Source organism: Sparus aurata, chromosome 3, assembly GCF_900880675.1.
Source record: "Sparus aurata chromosome 3, fSpaAur1.1, whole genome shotgun sequence".
Lineage (NCBI taxonomy): Eukaryota > Metazoa > Chordata > Actinopteri > Spariformes > Sparidae > Sparus > Sparus aurata.
The window spans coordinates 23,762,561-23,781,385 of record NC_044189.1 but is presented as its reverse complement, the minus strand read 5'-3'; the positions used below and the strand labels follow the sequence as shown (position 1 = coordinate 23,781,385).

The window sequence follows — 18,825 nt, the reverse complement described above, 5'->3', positions numbered from 1 at the left end:
TTGAGGTCATTGATGGGCGTGATGACTCCCTGCATCATGCCAAACATGGAGGAGAGGCCCAAGCTGAAGAACATGATGAAGAAGAGAATGGCCCATACCTGCAAGCCTGGCGTCTTGAGCACTGCTTCAGTGAATATGATAAAAACAAGGCCAGTACCTGACGGGCCTCGGGTGAAAGTAATTAAAAAGCATGAACAGAATGTACATGTTCGCCCGGCACATTATGTACTGCGCTGAGGGAAAGAACAGGGAGACGAAAGAAGAGGACAGTCAGGATTTAAGAGAGCAGAGAAATTAGAAGAGGGAGTTGCAGACAAAATAGAGTGCAATGTACAAGGCTGGATCAGTGTAGCAATCCCAGAATTATCACCATAGAAAAGAGTGGATGCTTCAGTTCATACCCACCTTCATGCTCTCAGTGGAGTCATCAATTAAAAAGAACACTGCTTCATTATGACTGCTAGCGTAAACGGTGCTTCATAAGCTAACATTAGCAACCCATGCTCCAACTCTGCACTGATATTGGAGGAGCAGCAACTTCACTGCTGGCTTTAATTTAAATTTCGGATGACATAGACCATTGAAGAGGGATGCAACATTGGAATACTACATCTACACAACACTAACAATATGACAGATGGTTAAGAGGGTTAGCTACTGAGACATCAGCAAACTAGAAATTATTGTTTTATGCTTGTGATTAAGAAAATAACTATTATACACTGAAACAACAGCTTCTCATAACCTCTCAACCTCTTTTTATTTGAGGTGTGCTTATAATTAAACCTTGCTATAAGGGACATGCAGCCCTTAAACCTCAACCTACCCCTGTATCCCATCAAGAATCAGAACACCCTACCAACACACAAAACAGAGGGGTAGGGCAAAGGGGGCGGATTAGGTTGGGCAAAAATGTCAGGGCTGCTTTTGGATGTTCAAATGAAATACCAAAACCAAGCAACAGAGAATTAAAAAAGAATAGCATTTTACACTTATCTTTTACTACATTCTACTGTTACAAATGTCATTGATCTTATTCATGATCCATAATTATTATGGTCTCAAATCTGATTCATATAACGAAGCAATGGGCAATTTTATCTTTTATTACCAAGTTGGTAATCCTTTCTTTTACTGTCCCCTAATTACCAGGTATTTAATTTGTAAATTCATGGTAATACAAAAGTGTTACTAGGTAACTACAATTGTAATAAGAAAGCAAATACAATAACAGGTAACACATTTTTGTCACCATATATTTACTGGGTAAATGGCTAGTAATTAGGGGACTGTAGCTACCTGCTTATTACCAGCTGTAATTACCCAATAAGACACTATAATCTACCACATGAATTTACCAGGTAAATACCTGGTAATTAGGGGACTGTAAAAGAAAGGCTTACCGAAAAGTTATTACATAGTTCACATGCTTACCCTTAAACTTACTCTTAAATTGTTATTTCCTGTATGCACTACCATTTCTTCTCTACTTGTCTCCTCCTTCTGCAACTTGAGTCACTGACAATGTGACGTCACTCAGTGCACTAAGAGGCCTGCATTTAATTTGACAGGCTTATTTGTCATTACTGGCTCACATCGAAATTACATCTGAGACTAGAATCTTAACTTTCAGGGGCCCCATAAGATCACCTGGTGATGCCAATGGATTTTATGTTTTTTCAAAGTTACAGTACCTGGTATAGGAATCTTTCAGGTCACAGACCCTCAGCTGCAAACCGGCCACCTCATCTGGATATATTGTTATTACATGCTCATACCACTTATCATAGTTTTCAAGTGTTATGTTGTGGTCTCAAATACAGCAACCAACCAAACCACGAAACCCTCTGCAGCTAACTGCTGGTTAAAAAGGGAAAAACAGTTCTTAGTCATCGGATATAAAACAGTCAAGTGATAAATCTCAGTCATAAATGTACCCTATAAAAAAACAGCAACAACATTATATAAAGACATGAAGGCTTATTGAAAACCGTCCAGCGACCAGATGCACCCATGTCATCCCACACTTGTTTGTCTCTTTGGACTTTGATTTACTCTTCTGGTAGTTTTCCACAAAGAAGACACATCATCACATGGAAAAATAATTTATATGTAAGCCAGTAAAGCTTAAAGGAAAAGTTCACCCAAAAAGGAATATTCAGTCATTGTTTTCTCCCCCCATGCATTTACAAATAAATGTGTCTACAAAACATTCTGGAGCTTCACACCAAAACAGCATTACTGCATTCTCCAAAGAAACTGAATCACCCGGGGACTTGTATCAAAGTGTAAAAATATATGTACCCCTTTTTATGTTTCTCTGTTTTTCTCAGTTTTTCTTTTAACATTTTGAAATCCAGAGATGTTTCATGGACTACTAAACTTTATCTGACTTTGGGGTGAGTTGATAATTTCCATCTTTTGGTGAACTTATCCGTTAACATCATATGCAATTTTGTGTTACTTTGAAAGAGTGTAAGACTTTATGTTCAGATGGAAGGCTTGGTTAATGTGCAACCAGTGTGCTGTTTCTCACATTATAATGTGTTAGATTGGATGATATTTATATGATATACACTACACAGTAATGTACAAATGAAAGAATTTCACAATTGAATAAATACAGTTTTGTTGTTTGTTTGTTCGAGTTCAGCGTGACTGATAAAATGCTTAGTGAATCAGGATGGAAATTCCAAAAAAGCCATAATAGTAATCAGGTGATACTTTTCAGTTCATGAATGCAATATTACACTTTCTCAGATCTTTGGTTATACTGTTCCTGTGTTTCAATCTCAAATCCGTCATTGCTGTAGGGATTTGGCTCAGCGCGAGCAGAGGACGTTCTCCTCCGGCAGATCAGTCTGTAAAGAGCCACCAGAGGGATGGGAAGCACAGGTACTGAGGAGAGGAGGATGATAATGGCAAACACCCAGTCTGGGTAGGGCCTCACCTCAGTTTCAGGGAATAATTCCTTAAGAAAAAGACAGGAGGGAAAAGTGTGGATTTAATGCAAAGAATATTATAACCTCTGCCAAGAAGGTTTTAATCTTGTTAATGACCTAACCCTTTTGGCATGAATCCAGATGAAGACACACATGTTTATAATTTTTTTCATTGCAAGATATGGCATTCTGCTTTTTTTCATGAATGCAAGGATCTTGATGAAAACAATCTGGTGTATTTACAGTATTTGTGAGTGCAAAAGAGGACTACTGGCGGAGGTATGTGCTCTACTGAGTGCCTGTCTACTTTGATATTGACAAGCTATTAATATTGAAAGTTTATCACATTGTCTGCCAGTCTGTAATATTTGTTAATTCACCTTTTGCAGGCAGAAGATAAATGACTCTCTCATGTCTTAAGAGCATGTTCATTTTCTCGCCTAACTCTCGGTAAAGACAAATAAGCCAACAAATATGAAAATTTTAAACAGTTCAATATTTCCTTGTCGGTACATGTGACTTGCTTACATAAGATGGGTCCCAAGCAGGGTAGGTGGGGTGATCCTGTGCCTGGACGATCACATAAGCAACAAACACCACCAGGAGCATTAAAGGACTAATCACCATCCAGCATGCCTTCCAGTAGATATTTGGCCTCGACCCAGTCATGAAATAGATGTCTTCGCTGAAACTGTCAGAGGACAAGGGGACCAGAATAAATGTAAAGACAAACAAGGATAAACATTGTATACATATACATAAGACCACAGAGTTGCATTAAAGAAAAGGAGAAAAAGTTACTTTTTAATTCCATGCACATAAATGACTCCAATGATCTCAAAAAATGCGATGATGAGCAGAGGCACAGAGCCCACGTAGCCGTTAAAGACCTCCACCCAGTAGTTCCCGGAACCCAGGGTGAAGATGAGACTGATCAGGAAGGATATCAAGCAGGTGACCCCTAAGTAAGTGAAAATATAGTTATATCAGAGAGGAAATTCAAAAGGAAAATGTTTTTCCTTTGACTGTAGAACAGTTGAAGCTAATTTGCAGCTACCTGTCACAACCTCCAAAGGGATCCACTTGGGCAGTAGTTTGAGGTCTTTGATGGGTGTGAGGACTCCCTCTAAGTTACCAAACATGGAGGAGAGGCCCAAGCTGAAGAGCATGACGAAGAAGAGAACGGCCCATACCTGCGAGCCTGGCATCTCTAGCACTGCTTCTGTGAATGCGATGAAAGCCAGACCAGTACCTGATGCGCTCTGGAGAAGGATGGAATTAACAAGGATGCATGAACTAACTGTACACGTTCAACAGCACCACGACACTAGAGCAGAAGACAGACAGGTTCAACAAAGGAGAGAGATTTGAAAAATGTTTTCAAAGTTACAGCACCTGGTCAAGGAATCTTTGCAGGTCACAGACCCTCAGCTGCAAACCGGCCACCTCTTCTGTATATGTTGTGTTAAGATATTCAAACCACGTGTCATAGTTTTCAAGTGTTATGTTCTGGTCTGAAATGTGAAAGTGGTTGGTCAGAGCCAAGATGTTCCTGCGGATGGAATATAAAATCAGCCAAGAGAAGAAGAAGCTTTAGACTTGGACTTACAATATATTTGTGCAAACGTACTCTGTTCGACAGGTGTTGAAGGCGGTGGTAGCTTTAAATCCCAGGATGGAGAAGACAGAAATTGAGGCGTAGAGAGATGTGGCACTATTTACCACTCCAACTACAACAGCATCCCTCTCACAGTTGTTTCTTATGGAAACAGAACAGAAAAAAACAGGGCTTTCACAGTCATCACACAAGTCATATCAGTTTGTTAATGTAGTAATAAGTTTTAGCCCTCACGTCTCTGGATTGTAGCTTGAGAAAGCTATGAGGCCTCCAAATGCCAGAGAGAGAGAGAAGAAGATCTGGGTGGCAGCGTCCAGCCACACCCGAGGCTCCATCAGTATGTTCCACTACAGTGGGCGTAAAAACATCACATCAGTTCACTGTGTCTGGGACACACGAAACAATGAACTGTGATGACAACAAGTGACCAAACTCACATCTGGAGTGAAGAGGTACAACAGTCCATCAGTAGCTCCGGGCAGAGTGAGGGCACGGACCAGGAAAATAGTCAGCACTAGGTAAGGGAATGTGGCTGTCACGTATACAGCCTGAAACATTCAAACATATGATATATCCCTCAGTAACTCTCAATCTTGTTAGCAGTAGCTGATACAGTGGCGGTAAACAGACCTTTCCCATGGACTCGATGCCTTTGATGAAGCAGATGAAGACCACACACCAGGCGCTAGCCAGACAAACAACCATCCACCACTGCAAGGAGCCACTGACCGCGATGTCAGGTGTGATGTTCAGTGTCTCACGGTACCAGAAGTAATTCACTGGTGTGCTCTTCTCACACTCTACGTCGTAGCCTACATGAATGCATAGAAACAAACAATGACAACGAGATCTTTTACCTTGTTAAACTTCTTTATCTTGAAGGAAATACTGTTTATTTTACTGTTTAAACATACATTAAGTTTTGTAGCAGAGCTATGTACCATAAAACAATCCAGATCCACTAGTTTTCCAATTAAATGTAGCCTGTAGTGCCACATAGAGCCCTGTTGGTAACCACTCCTCTCAGTATAGTCTTATAACTTTATTGCAATTGTACCAAATTCTCAAGCTGATGCTGCTACGTTATAATTGACCATACAGTATTGAATCGCTATCAGGTAATGCTGTCACTGTGGTGGTAGCAATTAGTGTGTGGCGATAAAAGTATGATGTGCAGCTAAGATGTCTTATTGTGTTACCTGTTAGGCTCTCATTGATCGGACACTGGCTCCATGGCAGGGGGTTTTGGAAAGAGTGAAAAAAGTACCAGAGCACCCAGGCCATGATGGTGTTGTAGAAAATGCACACCAGGAATGACACAATCATAGAGGCAATTCCTAAAGCGTGAAATAAAGAATAATCACCTATTAAAAAACCACAAAAAACATATTTTGATAATGAATTAATTAAATATTTGAACAATTTAAAATCCTTGTAGATTGAAATAAAGTAATTGGGTTGTTCTGTAACCAGTACCAGTGTCAGATTGTTTGTCTGGTAATCCTGTGTGGGTGTTGTTCCATCAACAACATAATTTAATGTTGCTTCAAACCAGCATTGCACCTGACAAGTCCAAATCTGGAGGATACTATTGTAGCTCACCCAGGAATTGTGTTTTGTGTAGGCATATATTATTTGTAAACTCAGTCAGTCCATCTTCAGTTGCAATAAGTATTCCATGCAACGAAACAGGAGGTTTGACAACCCTGATCAAGTGTTTTTTGTTTGTTTGATTTTTGTCTGAACCTAACCAGCCCATAAACAGTGTTAGCATGACATATTATTGAAAACTGAACTAAAATAAAAAGCTTCAACATGTCTACGGTTTCCAGAAAATGTACATTGCAAGCATTAACATTAACACATTCTGGGGATCAGATTCAGGGGAAATATGCCAGCCTGTACATTCCAGAAAATGTTTTACTTTAATGTGGTGTCACTCTCTATCAGGAAGGGAAAAATAGCATTGGAGGATCTCTAAATAGTTCGAGGTCACCCACCAACTCCACCAAGCAGTGGTGAGATTGAGTTCCAGACACCAATGCTGCCCAAGCGGAGCCTCTGTCCTATGGCCAGCTCCAGGTAAAGCAGAGGGATGCCCTGAAACACCAGCGCGATCAGGTAGGGAATGAGGAATGCGCCTGGGGACAAGAAGTTAATATTTGCCAAATTAGACATCAGACACACTAAGACTGTCTCTATCAACATACTCTGCAGAGAACTTTTAAGATAAGGTTGTGGCTATTTCAACCGTCCTCTTGAATCAAATGCCAGTGCTTTTAATTGCTAAATAAGTGCACTGCAATACAAAAACAGTTTTTTTCCATGTGGTGAAAGACAGAATTGAAGTCAGGCTTTTAAAATTGTACTGTACAACTACACATAACACAGATCTAAAGGTACTCAAGGAAAAGGTGTGGGAATCAGGAATCTCAGACTCAATATGTAAAGCTGATAGCCCTATGCACTTTGTGGGATTGGCTGCTTACACAACTTAACCCTGACCAAGATAGTGTAGGGTTAGCTTAGTGTTGGCTCTGAGACTCTAAATAAAAAGAGGTGAATAGAGAAAATTTGGGCAAATGTCAGTGATGATTAACCAAACAAAGATCAAGGTTACCCATTCCTGGAACATAGTGATAAGAACTGGCCAATGTTAATGACTAATTGTACTGAGACTAGGGAATACATTTACATTGTTGCAGTTATACATCTAATTCTTTTGATTTACATATAATTCTCTTAATTAAACTATGATTACAAGGATTATGTAAGAAATAATGGCATCCTTTAATAGCCTCGATTGTTGTGGGTGACTTCAAACACTCAAACAAAAGATTGTCCTACCAAATTTTCACCAACATGTCTCCTGCCCACCAGAGGAGACAAAACTGTGAACCATGTATACACAAACATGGCTGATGCCTACCACGCTGTCCCCCTCCCCCACCCAAGACAATCTGACCACCTCTCACTGTTCCTACTGTCTAAGTACTCCCCACTCATCAGACATGTGAAACCCACAGTGTGGACAAAACAGACAAATTGTGGCCAGAGGGAGCAAACTCTGCACTTCAGCAGACATTGACTTATATGCCTCCTCCGTTCTGGACTGTATCAACTCCAACATTAACAGTGTTACCACCCTCAAACGGATCATTACATTACCTAATCAGAAGCCATGGATGAACACATGACACTGCCTTCAGATCAGGCAATGCTCAGGCCCATATCTCATCCAGGGCTAACCTGAAGAAGGGCTTCAAATAGGCCATCACAGCTGACCGAGGTCTGGACTGACATCTTCAACCTGTCACTAGCCCAAGCAGTTGTCACCGCGTGCTTCAAAACCACCTCCATCGTGCCGGTGCCAAAACACTCCACTGCAGGGAGCCTTAATGACTACCGCCCAGCTGCGCTCAACCTCATCATTACAATGTGCTTGGAGAGGCTGGTCCTGGCTCACCTCAAAACCACTTTACCACCCATACTGGACCCCTTCCAATTCACCTACTGCCAGAACAGGAGTACAGAAGATACCAACTTCACAGCACTTCACTCCGCCCTCTCCCACCTTGCCAACAGTAACACATATGTGAGAAAGCTGTTCATTGACTTCAGTTCAGCATTCAACACCATCATACCCTCCAAACTGATCACCAAACTCAGTGACTTGGCCATCAACACGTCCCTCTGCAACTGGTTTCTGGACTTCCTAACCACCAGACCACAGTCTGTTAGGTTGGATAACTACACTTCCTTAACCCTTACCCTGAGCACAAGGATGTGTGCTGAGACCCCTTCTTTACTCCCTCTTCACCTACGACTGCACACCTGCACATGGTTCAAACACCATTGCCAAGTTTGCAGACTACACAACGGTGATTGGTCTCATCAGCAACAATGATGAGTTGTCCTACAAGGAGGAGGTCCAGCACCTAACAGCGTGGTGCACATACAACAACTTGGCTCTCAACACCAAGAAGAGCAAAGAGCTCATTGTGGACTATAGAAAGTCAAATGATGTCACACACCCCCCCATCTATACCAGAGGGACGGAGGTTGACCGTGTCACCAGCTTCAAGTTTCTGAGTGTCCACATCTCCAAGGACCTCTCTTGGACCCTTAACACCTCCACTCTGATCAAGGAGGCTCATCAGTGTCTCTTCTTCCTGAGGAGAATAAAGAAGGTCCATCTGTCTCCTCAGATTCTAGTGAACTCATACCACTGCACCATTGAGAGCATCCTTAACACAGAATGGTATTGCAACTGCTCTGTCTCTGACCAGAAAGCACTGTAGAGGGTGGAGAAAACTGGCCAATACATAACCGGTTCCTCACTCCCCTCAATCGAGGCTCTCCAGAGCAAGCGATGTCTGCGAAAGGCAGGTAGCATTGTCAAGGTATGTTCTCACCACAACCACAGACGGTTCACCCTCTGCCCCTCCGAGAGGCGCTATAGGTCTCTCCCTACCCTGACCAGTAGGTTCTTATTCCCTGCATCGTCCCCCCCCACAAACATACACCACTTTTAATACTGCTTATTACACTTATACTGTACAAACTGTATCTTCATTTAGTACTGCCAGTAATATTCGTTATCTCCATACTTCAGAAATACTGTATTCTAATTTAATCTAATCTAATCTAATCTTACCTCCTCCATAGATTTGGCATAGGTAGGGAAATCGCCAGACGTTTCCAATTCCCACTGCAAAGCCAATACATGTCAACAGGTACTGAGCCTTGTTGTCCCATTTGGGTCTCTCCTGCACCCCAGAGTCTTCAGTTTTGCCCATCCTGAGCTGGAAAAAAGGCTCAGCACAAGTCCAGTTGAGTTACAAGGATGTAGCTCTCCAAATCTTAACATACACTTCAGTCAGTCAATCTAAAGAAAAACATTTGCTTATTTTCCCAAAAGTCCAAAATCTTTCCAATCTCAGCACAGCATATGTTAGAAGAAACACCCTCTTGAGTGGTTTGGTCTTAGTGATGTCCAGTGCTCTTCTCAAGTCTCATCCTCTGTTCCTCTCCTTTGAGTTATCCTCTTTTAGTGGGCTGTCCATTAATGTCCAATCAGGTGCAGCTTTGAGTCAGAGATGCAGATTTTCTTAGGAAAGTCCTCCAGGAAAGGAGATTAAGCATCAGGTATGAGGGTTTATTGGGAGTGTGCTATTCACTGAATAATGGATAACCTGGTGACGCTTGTGTCAATGTTCCACTAACCTGAAGCATACTGTTTAGGTGGAGCCAATAAAAAAGAGGCAGTGGCAGTTGTAAAACAATCAAGTCATGTCTTTATTTAATAATTCACTTTGCACAGTAAAGTTTGTACATTTGATATTTAATACTGTTTTCATTAATATCTTACATCAGGTGGTGAAATTACAATGAGAAAGAATACATTTACAGATATACCAAAAATTTTACTATACTGCATGCAAATCTGTTGTGTTATAGTATTGTTAACGCTGCATAGAAATATAGGAAGTATGTATTTGACATTATTCCCTCTACCCAAATCCTAACTTGCAAAAGTGCAATATGATCTTGCTCTGTTAATGTTGTTCCTGTGACATCTTAATTAATATTGCTCCATTGCAACTGACAAATCATTATGTGTATTGTTATAGCTTAGCAATTTGGGGAAAAAGACCAGACAGATATACACATTGGAGAACATCCTTTCAAACATGGGTCTTATGCCTTGAAGGGTATATTTTTAATGAAACACAATTTTTTTTCCTAAACTTAAAGTGAAAAGAAACTGAACTTTGTGTTGAAACAATAGATGAACAGTGCAATTATATGTTCCAACCAGGATACAGACACCAGTCCCCAAACTAAGCCCACTTAGCCTCCACAGCTTGCTCTTTATAAGTATTTATTTATTTATTTACTTATTCATTCATTCATTCATTCATTCATTCATTCATTCATTCATTTAAATTACAGTCCTTGAGCCCATTAATTATCATTTCACAAGAATGTCAACAACACAAGTCCCAACGCCATGACAACACCACAGGTCCGAAGTCATGCATGTTAGACAACTTTCTATTTTGTCAATAATAATAAGTGTTGTCTTTCTGTATGTGTAAGCCGACAGATGTAATGACAGACTGTTGGTCTGCCCAAGCTGTACCCTGCCTCTCCAAATGTGAGCAAAGACAGTCAGTCTTAACTTGCTATCCCGCATTCCTTCCATTCTTGAACCTCTAAGAGGGAATTTAAAACCAACTTTACTATCTGAGACTTGTGTAGCTTCAGATAAACAAATACATTTTTGCACAAAAGGAGGACTGTGGATTGTGACCCAACTCTTTAGTATAAAATAGCAGATAGCAGCAAATATTGATCAATGCAGCTTTAAATATAAGTGAATGTATCAATTTAAAGCTTATCAGCTTAAGGATACCTTGATAATTTGAAACAATGACCTTGTATAGCGTAAGGTGTGCAAAGTGGCGGTATCATGTTTTATTCACCTACCATCATATTAATACTTAATACCAAATATGTGGTATTGCAGGAGTGATTGTGCTTCCCACATCAAGTTGAAATAAGGTTTAAAAAATTGTAAATATTAATAAATGAATCCTCGACTTTTACTAATGAATCAAAAGTTTGCCTGTGATACATCATTCCCATCTTTTTGAACAATGCAGTTTCCAGCAGCTGTCTATTCCTCCCACCTACTGGTGTAAATATGCGCCTGCATGCATAACATCATCATCCCCGAGCACTTCATTTTAGTTCACACTATAAAGACATAATGAAATGTAGTTTTATTAGGTACGACATAAAGATTGTTTTGTCTTATCGTGCAGTACACTTTCCTTGTAATGTGTGACTAATTAACTAATTAACCAGTACAATATTGTTTGACTTTATTTTACAGTACATTTTATTGAAACTGGCAACAAATAAGCCTGACATAATTTTTTCTTCGTGCTGTGTTTTGTCTGACCATTATTGAAATGCCTGTGTTGTCTCAGTCATCGTAGGTCCACGTTAGCAGCATTAAGTGTGGTGTCTATATTGTTATTTGGCTGTGAGGGTAAAATACTGTTGAATCAATATTTCTTGGATCTGATATGGCACTGCATTTGATTTATAAATGCATGACCTTGTGAAATAGTGTATAATAGTGTATTAGGATCTCCTATTGGCTCTCTAAATAAAGTATGGTCAATGGCCAATCTGATGTTTAAACTCCTCTGTTAGTCTGAATAGTCATAGTTTACTGCTGCATGGTAAGGACCCAGAAGCACCTACGTGTGAGATTATTTGACGATGGATTTTTCCTCTTAAAGCCAACTGTTTCCCTACTCCATCAACTATGAAATGAATAGTTAAAGAAATAAAAGATAAAGAATTAAAGGTAAGAACAAGCAATACATATAATGTTTGAAATGATATTGCATTTAAATTTAGAATTTAAAATAAAATAATAAGAACAATAATAACATTTAAATAAAAATCTAGACAAAATCTAGTGAAAAGAATAATGGGCTATGATAAAAACAGTTTAGAATAAGTATAAACATTAAAACCATAAACATTATAAGACACTACAGTAAAGCCAGACTGAATAGATTTTTAGTTTTTGTTAACATTTACATGTATAAATATTTCCAGCTTCTCTCAGACCCTCCAGCAGGCTGTTCCAACAGCTCAGATCGTGATGGCTGAAAGCAGCGTCAACACATGTTTTTGTTCTGCTTTGTAGAACAACTAAAGAAGGAGAGCCAGAGGAGCTGAGGGGCCTTGACTGGCTGATAAACTCAAAGCATTTGTGCAATGTAGTCTGGTGCACGGCCATGTAGTGCCTTACAAACTAATAAAATACTTTTAGAATCAATAAGAAAACTAGCAGGCAACCAGTGTTGTCTATTCTTTAAAATAGAAGTATGTTGCGGTCTCTCTCTTGTCTAAGTCAGCACTCGTGCAGCAGAACTTTGTATTAATGCAGCTGATTTATTGTACTCTTCAGTAGAACTGAAAGGAGAAGATTACAGTGGTCTAGCCTGCTAGTTATAAAAGTCTGCATTAGTGTCTGTGTTGCTCATAGAGAGAAATGGCCTCACTTTGGAAATGTTTTCCAAATGCTATTCTTGAAGATGTGGCATACACGTGACTTGAAATTTAAACCTGACTCAAAGCCAACAGGGAACAAGGGGAAGATTTTTACGGTCCAATAAATCCTGTTTTGTTATTGAGTAAACGTACGACTTGTGAGTTTGGCGTTACTGATTAAATATCAGCTGTGCGGTCGATTAAAATGGAAAATCCACATCAACAAAGATTTACAATCATGATGTACTTTTCAGTTTCAATCTCAAGCCATCATCAATGTAATGTCTTGGGTCAGCACTCGCAGAGGCTTCTTGATACTCCAGCAGATCAGTCTGTAGAGAGCCACCAGAGGGATTGAAATCAAGATGGAGAAGGATGACTATAGCAAACACCCCATCTGGCGAGAGCTTCAGTTCAGTTTCAGAGAATAGTTCCTAAAAAGAAAGACAGAAGTGTAAACTTAAATGTACAGACAATTATAACAGTATTCACTATTGAAATGAAGGTGATACAATTCTCGAACCCCTTTATCCTCATTTCTGTCTGCTAAATATAAAGCGGGAGCCAACAGGAATTTCGCTTAAACTAGCTGAGTATAACAACTACAAGTGGCTGTTAACATGCAAGGCATTCTTCAGTGTTTCCTCTAGGATTTTTTTCAGCGGGGGCAGGCTAAAAAATGACACTTGACTGCAGATTTTACTTTTATGCCCAGCATAATCCCCATTTTTATTGAATAGCTGGCATGGAAAATGGCTTTTTAAGGGCTGAATGTAAAAATAAAAAATAATAACAAAAATACAACAGTAAAATAAAAAATAAAACAGTAAATAATAATTTCTTGATAGGGCTGTAGAATCAGTGGCAAAGTTTGCACCCAGGCTCAGAACAATGAATTTTTCTGGGTTTTTTATAGAAGAGCTCTAAGGCTCTGTTGTACAGAAATTCTCCGAGAGGTGGCCCACTGATGCTCAGCAGCATAGATGCTGCAAGGTGATCCCCCTGCAGTCTGTTTCTCAAGTCAGTCTTCACCTACAAATAGAAACAATAATGAGATTGTTTCTCTCAATGTCCTACACCCTAATCATTTTAAAACTGTTTCTAGTTTGTGTCTGATGATATATTATAAATGTCTTACCCTATTCATTGTTGAAAAATCCCTCTCACAGTTTAAATGAAAATGCAATCAGCAGTTACATCATGGCGTGTATGTATTCGCTTAATGCTATCAATTAGTTTACTCACGTTAGCGACACTGAGTTGAGTTGGCACCGGGCCCAATTAATTAAGCTACCGATATGTTACGTAACCTTAGCTGGCCATCAATATTTTGCGAATGTCTATTGAACTTATAAAATCTATTATAAGTTTTCTTAAGCTAATAAGTCTACCTTTTCTCGAGTGAGTCGTTGCCCTATTTTCAAGATGACACTCCTCTGACTCTCCGACCTGGTGCCTGGGTGCTTGACGTGATGTCACTTTCAAGGCCGCACTCTCGCGAGTTATTAACGTCGATGGCACCAGTAAGTTCTGGGGGGGGGTCTACTCCAAAGGCCGCCACTCCTAAATGAATGTAGAGGAAACACTGTTCTTGTTTGGGTTGTCAAATTTAGCGATGCATCTAGGCATATAATCTACCAATTGACAAAGCCAGGCTGCTGTTTCTGTATCCACAGCTACTTTTCTGCTTACACTAGCTTTGTATTTAGCATACAGATACGCGAGTGTATCAATCTTTCCACCTAAATCTCGGTAAAAGCAAATATTAATTTTCCCAAGAATTTTTTAAATATTCCTTTAAACGGTTCCAACAATCAGTTCATTGAGTGAATTTAATAGAAGTAGATTAGATTAATGTTCTTGTTCTTTTATGTTCTTATGTTCTTGTGTTTGTTTTTGTTTTTTTGTTTGTTTTTTCTTACTATGGCTCTTTTGGGGATGTTTTCTCCAATGCACTGTCAATCCAAACCAAATAACTCATGTCTGATTGCTTTAAGGTAAAATTCACCTCATGGAACTATAGAGGTTTGAATAAGATTACAAAGATAAAGCCAGTGATAAGCAGGATAACAGTTTTACAATCAAAATTAGTTGTCTTACAAGAAACTCATCTATGGGCTGTCACATACCTGTTGTTCATCAGTGAGGATTGGGACATTTCTCAAGTAACTAAATACTCAGCTGTTGCTGGTCGCCTAGCGTTCATGATGTGGGGAGCGACCCTCTCATTAGTCCACACATTTGGATGAATAAACATCAGCCTGTTAAATTACTGGAGCCTCCCGCGGCTCCAGCCCCAGAGCCTCCAGCAGCCACCTCTCCAGAAATGCTGCAGCATCTTGGCACTCTGCTTTCTCCGGCAGGCCCACCAATCACACGTTGTTGCATGTTGGAGTGTTTGTCTTCATGTCGTGGTTTCTGTTTGTCTTTTTTGTTGCCCTTTGGTGGCATTTTTATGTCCATGTACTCTTATATTTGCGTTGCTTAAGTTTAAATCAAGTTCTGGTTAGTTTTGTAGATTTATTACAAGCTAGCAGCAGAGGTCAAAAAGTTGTAACTACCTAGCACCTCGCCATAACTGGAAGTCCTGAAGGGTATATTTGAACTGAAACACAATTTTGTTTTTCCTAAACCTGACCGAAAGTGAAAAGAAACTGAACTTTGTGTTGAAACAATCGATGAACAGTGTAATGTTCCAACCAAGATACACACACCAGTCCCCAAACTAAGCCTACTTATTATGTTATCCTCTTTTTTGTGTACAAACAATAAATACCATTCTCATATCTGTCTGTTGAATATAAAGCGAGATCTAACAGACATTTAGCTTGAACTAGCTCAGCATAACAACTTAAAGTGCCCGTTATCAGGCAAGGCATTCTTGTATGTGTGTATCAATCTTTCCACCTAACCTAATAGCAAATATGCTTATTTCCCAAGAATTTTTAAAATATTACTTTAAACAGTACAAACAATCAGTTCATTGAGTGAATTTAAGAAAGATAGATTAGAAATTGAGAGAATTGGGTAATGATTATCTGTGAGTTTGTCAGAATGAGCGACCCTTTATTATAATGGATGTGTTACTTACACCTTTACGTGTCAGTACACATGACTTGCTTATGTAAGATGGATTTCATGCAGAAAAGGCAGGAGGTTTATGTCCCTCGAAGCTAACATAGGCAACAAATACCATCAGGAGCATCAAAGGACTAATCACCATCCAGCATGCCTTCCAGTAGATGTTGGGCCTCAACCCAGTCATGAATAGATGTCTTCACTGAAACTGTCAGAGGACAAGGGGACCAGAATAAATGTAAAAAACACACAATGATCAAACCTGGATATGATTCCCATAACATTACAGAGTTATACTTTATTAAAGAAGATGAGAATAAAGTACTTTTCCATTCCATGGACATAAAAGACTCCAATAATCTCCAATATTGCAATGATGATTCAAAAGGGGCAGAGTACACACAGCCATTAAAGATCTCCACCCAGTAGTTCCCTGAACCCAGGGAGAGGGTGAGACTGGTCAAGAAGGATAACAAGAAGATGATCCCTAAGAAAGTGAAAAATATATCAGAGAGAAAATTCAAAAGGAAAAAATCTTTGTCATTGGAACAGATTAAGCTGATTTACAGCTGCCAGTTACAACCTAATTAGGGATCCACCTGGGCACCAGTTTGAGGCCATTGATGGGTGTGAAGACTCCCTGCATCACGCCAAACATGGAGGAAAGGCCCAAGCTGAAGAGCATGAAGAAGAAGAGAATGGCCCATACCTGCAAGCCTGTCAGACTCACTCGCTAAAGCAAGACAGGTGGTCAATGTTGCAATAGCATATGCAGAATAAGAAAGAGCCATATGAAAGTATATACTTTGTTTCAACAAAATATAAGAACCTATTAAGGAACAGCTTGGATGCAGGGATTTTATGTTTCTTAATGCAGCTGTATTATCAAGGAAAATATTAGTTAGGGCTAAGTATCTGATTGGGACTCTGTCGGGTTAGAGTTAGGGCAGATACTTAATAATACTTAATATTATATATCAATATATATGAGTCGGATTGGGATCAGGGTAAGAAAAACCTGATCGGCACATCTCTGGTTTTAGTCACACATTACACTTTCTGTCAATAAACAAAACCCTTAAACCTTCCCTGAAAGAAACTTTGTTTTTTTTTTGATCTCAGGTGGTTGCCCTTTGTGCCCTAAGACAACCCAGTAGTTTTCCTCTGTAATGTCACGTTGAGCCTTGTGGTTAACCACTCCAGCTCGGTGACTTTATTGCAAATGTGCTGAAGTCTCAAATTGACTTTGCTACATTACAATTGTCCATACTGTATCGAGCTGCTGTCATGCAATGATTCTTGGTGTTACTGTCACTGTGGTAGCAGCTCTCAGTGTGTGACGATAACTGTTTCAAGAGCAGCTAAAATTGCTTATTTTGTTACCTGTTCATTTTTTATTGTTTGGACGGGGGGATTTGGAAAGAGTGAAATAAGTACCAGAGCACCCAGGGCAGGATGGTGATGTGTAAAGTGCCCAAAAAGAATGAAAAAATCATGGAGGCAACTCCTACCGACAAGGAAAAAATCAACATTATCCATACCCCCAACGAGGGTTTTTAGCTAAATAATGAAGTATCTGACAAATAAAATATCCTGCCTCAGATACAGTATTAGAGTCAATATAAAGAAAAAAATCGGTAAAGGGCTCCACCCAGCAGTGGTGAGATGGAGTTCCAGACACCGATGCTGCCCTTGCGAAAACCTCTTCCCTATAGCAAGCTCCAGGTAGAGCAGAGGGAGGCCCCCAAACACCAGCACGATCAGGTAGGGGATGAGGAATGCAGCTGATGACACGAAGTTAACATTTACTTCACAGTTAAACAGCAACAGATTAGACTTTAGACTGTTTTAATCAACATACTCTGCGGAGATTTTTTGAAAAAATAGGTAATGGGTATTTGAACCATCTGAATGAAATAGATGACAACTTCTTTTCATCGTCTTAATCAAGTCATGATAAAGAAGATTTAAGAGCATGCTAAGTAAGTGTACTGCAACACCATAGGCACCATGGGCAAAATTACTAGTTTCATCCCCCCCACTTTTCTGTGTTGGAAACGTGTCAGAGTGCCGCGTCTTTGTTTCATGAGCTATTAAATCCATTCCACTTACTTATTGAAAGAGTGGCCAAATGAATGCAACTCCATTAGAAGTTTCCACTGCCACCTTGCAGCCAGGCAGATTGACATGCAGATTGAAAGAGTACATACACACATACACACTGATGAGCCGGAAACATTAACTAGTGATTGGAGTGCAGATTCCAGGCAGCTGAGTTGAGGTGTGTCATGCAATGGAATTGCCAAATATGTATTTTTTGCAAAAAAAAGTATGTTATTTCATGCACCTGTACCAGAAAGCTATACATTTGCAAATAAATGTACATATTGATACATCTACTTAATTTTTTAAGAATCTTCAAATGTGGGCTCTTGGGCACTTTCTCTGGATGAAATTGCAGATGTGGGCATACCGAGAGTTTTCATGATATTATAGCCAGAATGCACTAGAATAAATAATATTACACCTACTTAATTAAAAAAATGTCTTGAGGACAACCCCCAAAACTAGATTTGGCATAGGTAGGGAAAACGCCAGATGTTTCCAAGTCCCACTGCAGAGCCAATACGTGTTAACAGGTACTGAACCTAGTTGTCCCATTTGGGTCTCTCCTGCACCACAGTCTTCAGTTTTGCCCATCCTTAGCTGGTAAACTGGCTCAGCACAAGTCCAGTTGAGTTACAAGGATGCAACTCTCCACATCCTAACATACATAACATTAATCAAACTAAACGTCCGAAGAAACATCCTCTTGAATGGTTTAGTCTAAATGCAATTAAATGCTGCTCTCCAGCCATCTGTCTTATTCTATTCAGTGGGCTGTCCTTTTATGAAATGTCATATCAGGTGCAGTTTACATACATATGTACAGATACAGACTATTATTATTATTGTTGTTGTTGTTGTTGTTGTTGTTGTTGTTGTTTTAAGAAATCAGGCCCACAAGAAGGGAGTGAAAACATCAGATATTAGGTTTAATTGGGAGTGTGCTGTTCCTTGAATAATGGAAAACCTGGTGATGCTGTGTCAGTGTTCCACTGAAGCTAC

At 39.7% G+C, this 18,825-nt stretch overlaps 1 protein-coding gene across 1 annotated transcript; it reads right to left on the bottom strand.

Annotated features, from left to right (window-relative positions):
• Positions 1–741: 741 nt before the first annotated feature.
• Positions 742–9,575, bottom strand: LOC115579058 (sodium-dependent neutral amino acid transporter B(0)AT3-like). Its single transcript, XM_030412515.1, has 12 exons — positions 9,218–9,575; positions 6,561–6,701; positions 5,760–5,897; positions 5,191–5,372; positions 4,998–5,108; positions 4,795–4,907; positions 4,573–4,701; positions 4,338–4,494; positions 4,000–4,204; positions 3,744–3,903; positions 3,471–3,633; positions 742–2,971 (listed from the first exon to the last, which is right to left on the bottom strand). Exons 1-12 carry the CDS (start codon positions 9,357–9,359, stop codon positions 2,747–2,749), a joined length of 1,866 nt encoding a protein of 621 aa, XP_030268375.1. The 5' UTR covers positions 9,360–9,575; the 3' UTR covers positions 742–2,746.
• Positions 9,576–18,825: the final 9,250 nt, after the last annotated feature.

What these genes read in the sequence shown, in the direction of transcription:
- LOC115579058 (XM_030412515.1), bottom strand. Translation starts at nt 9,359, where the DNA reads ATGGGCAAAACTGAAGACTCTGGGGTGCAGGAGAGACCCAAATGGGAC. An exon ending in TGTACCTCTTCACTCCAGAT is followed by an intron (nt 4,908 to 4,997) that starts GTGAGTTTGGTC and finishes CGCCCACTGTAG; the next exon opens with TGGAACATACTGATGGAGCC. An exon ending in TATGTGCATGGAATTAAAAA is followed by an intron (nt 3,634 to 3,743) that starts GTAACTTTTTCT and finishes GTCCTCTGACAG; the next exon opens with TTTCAGCGAAGACATCTATT.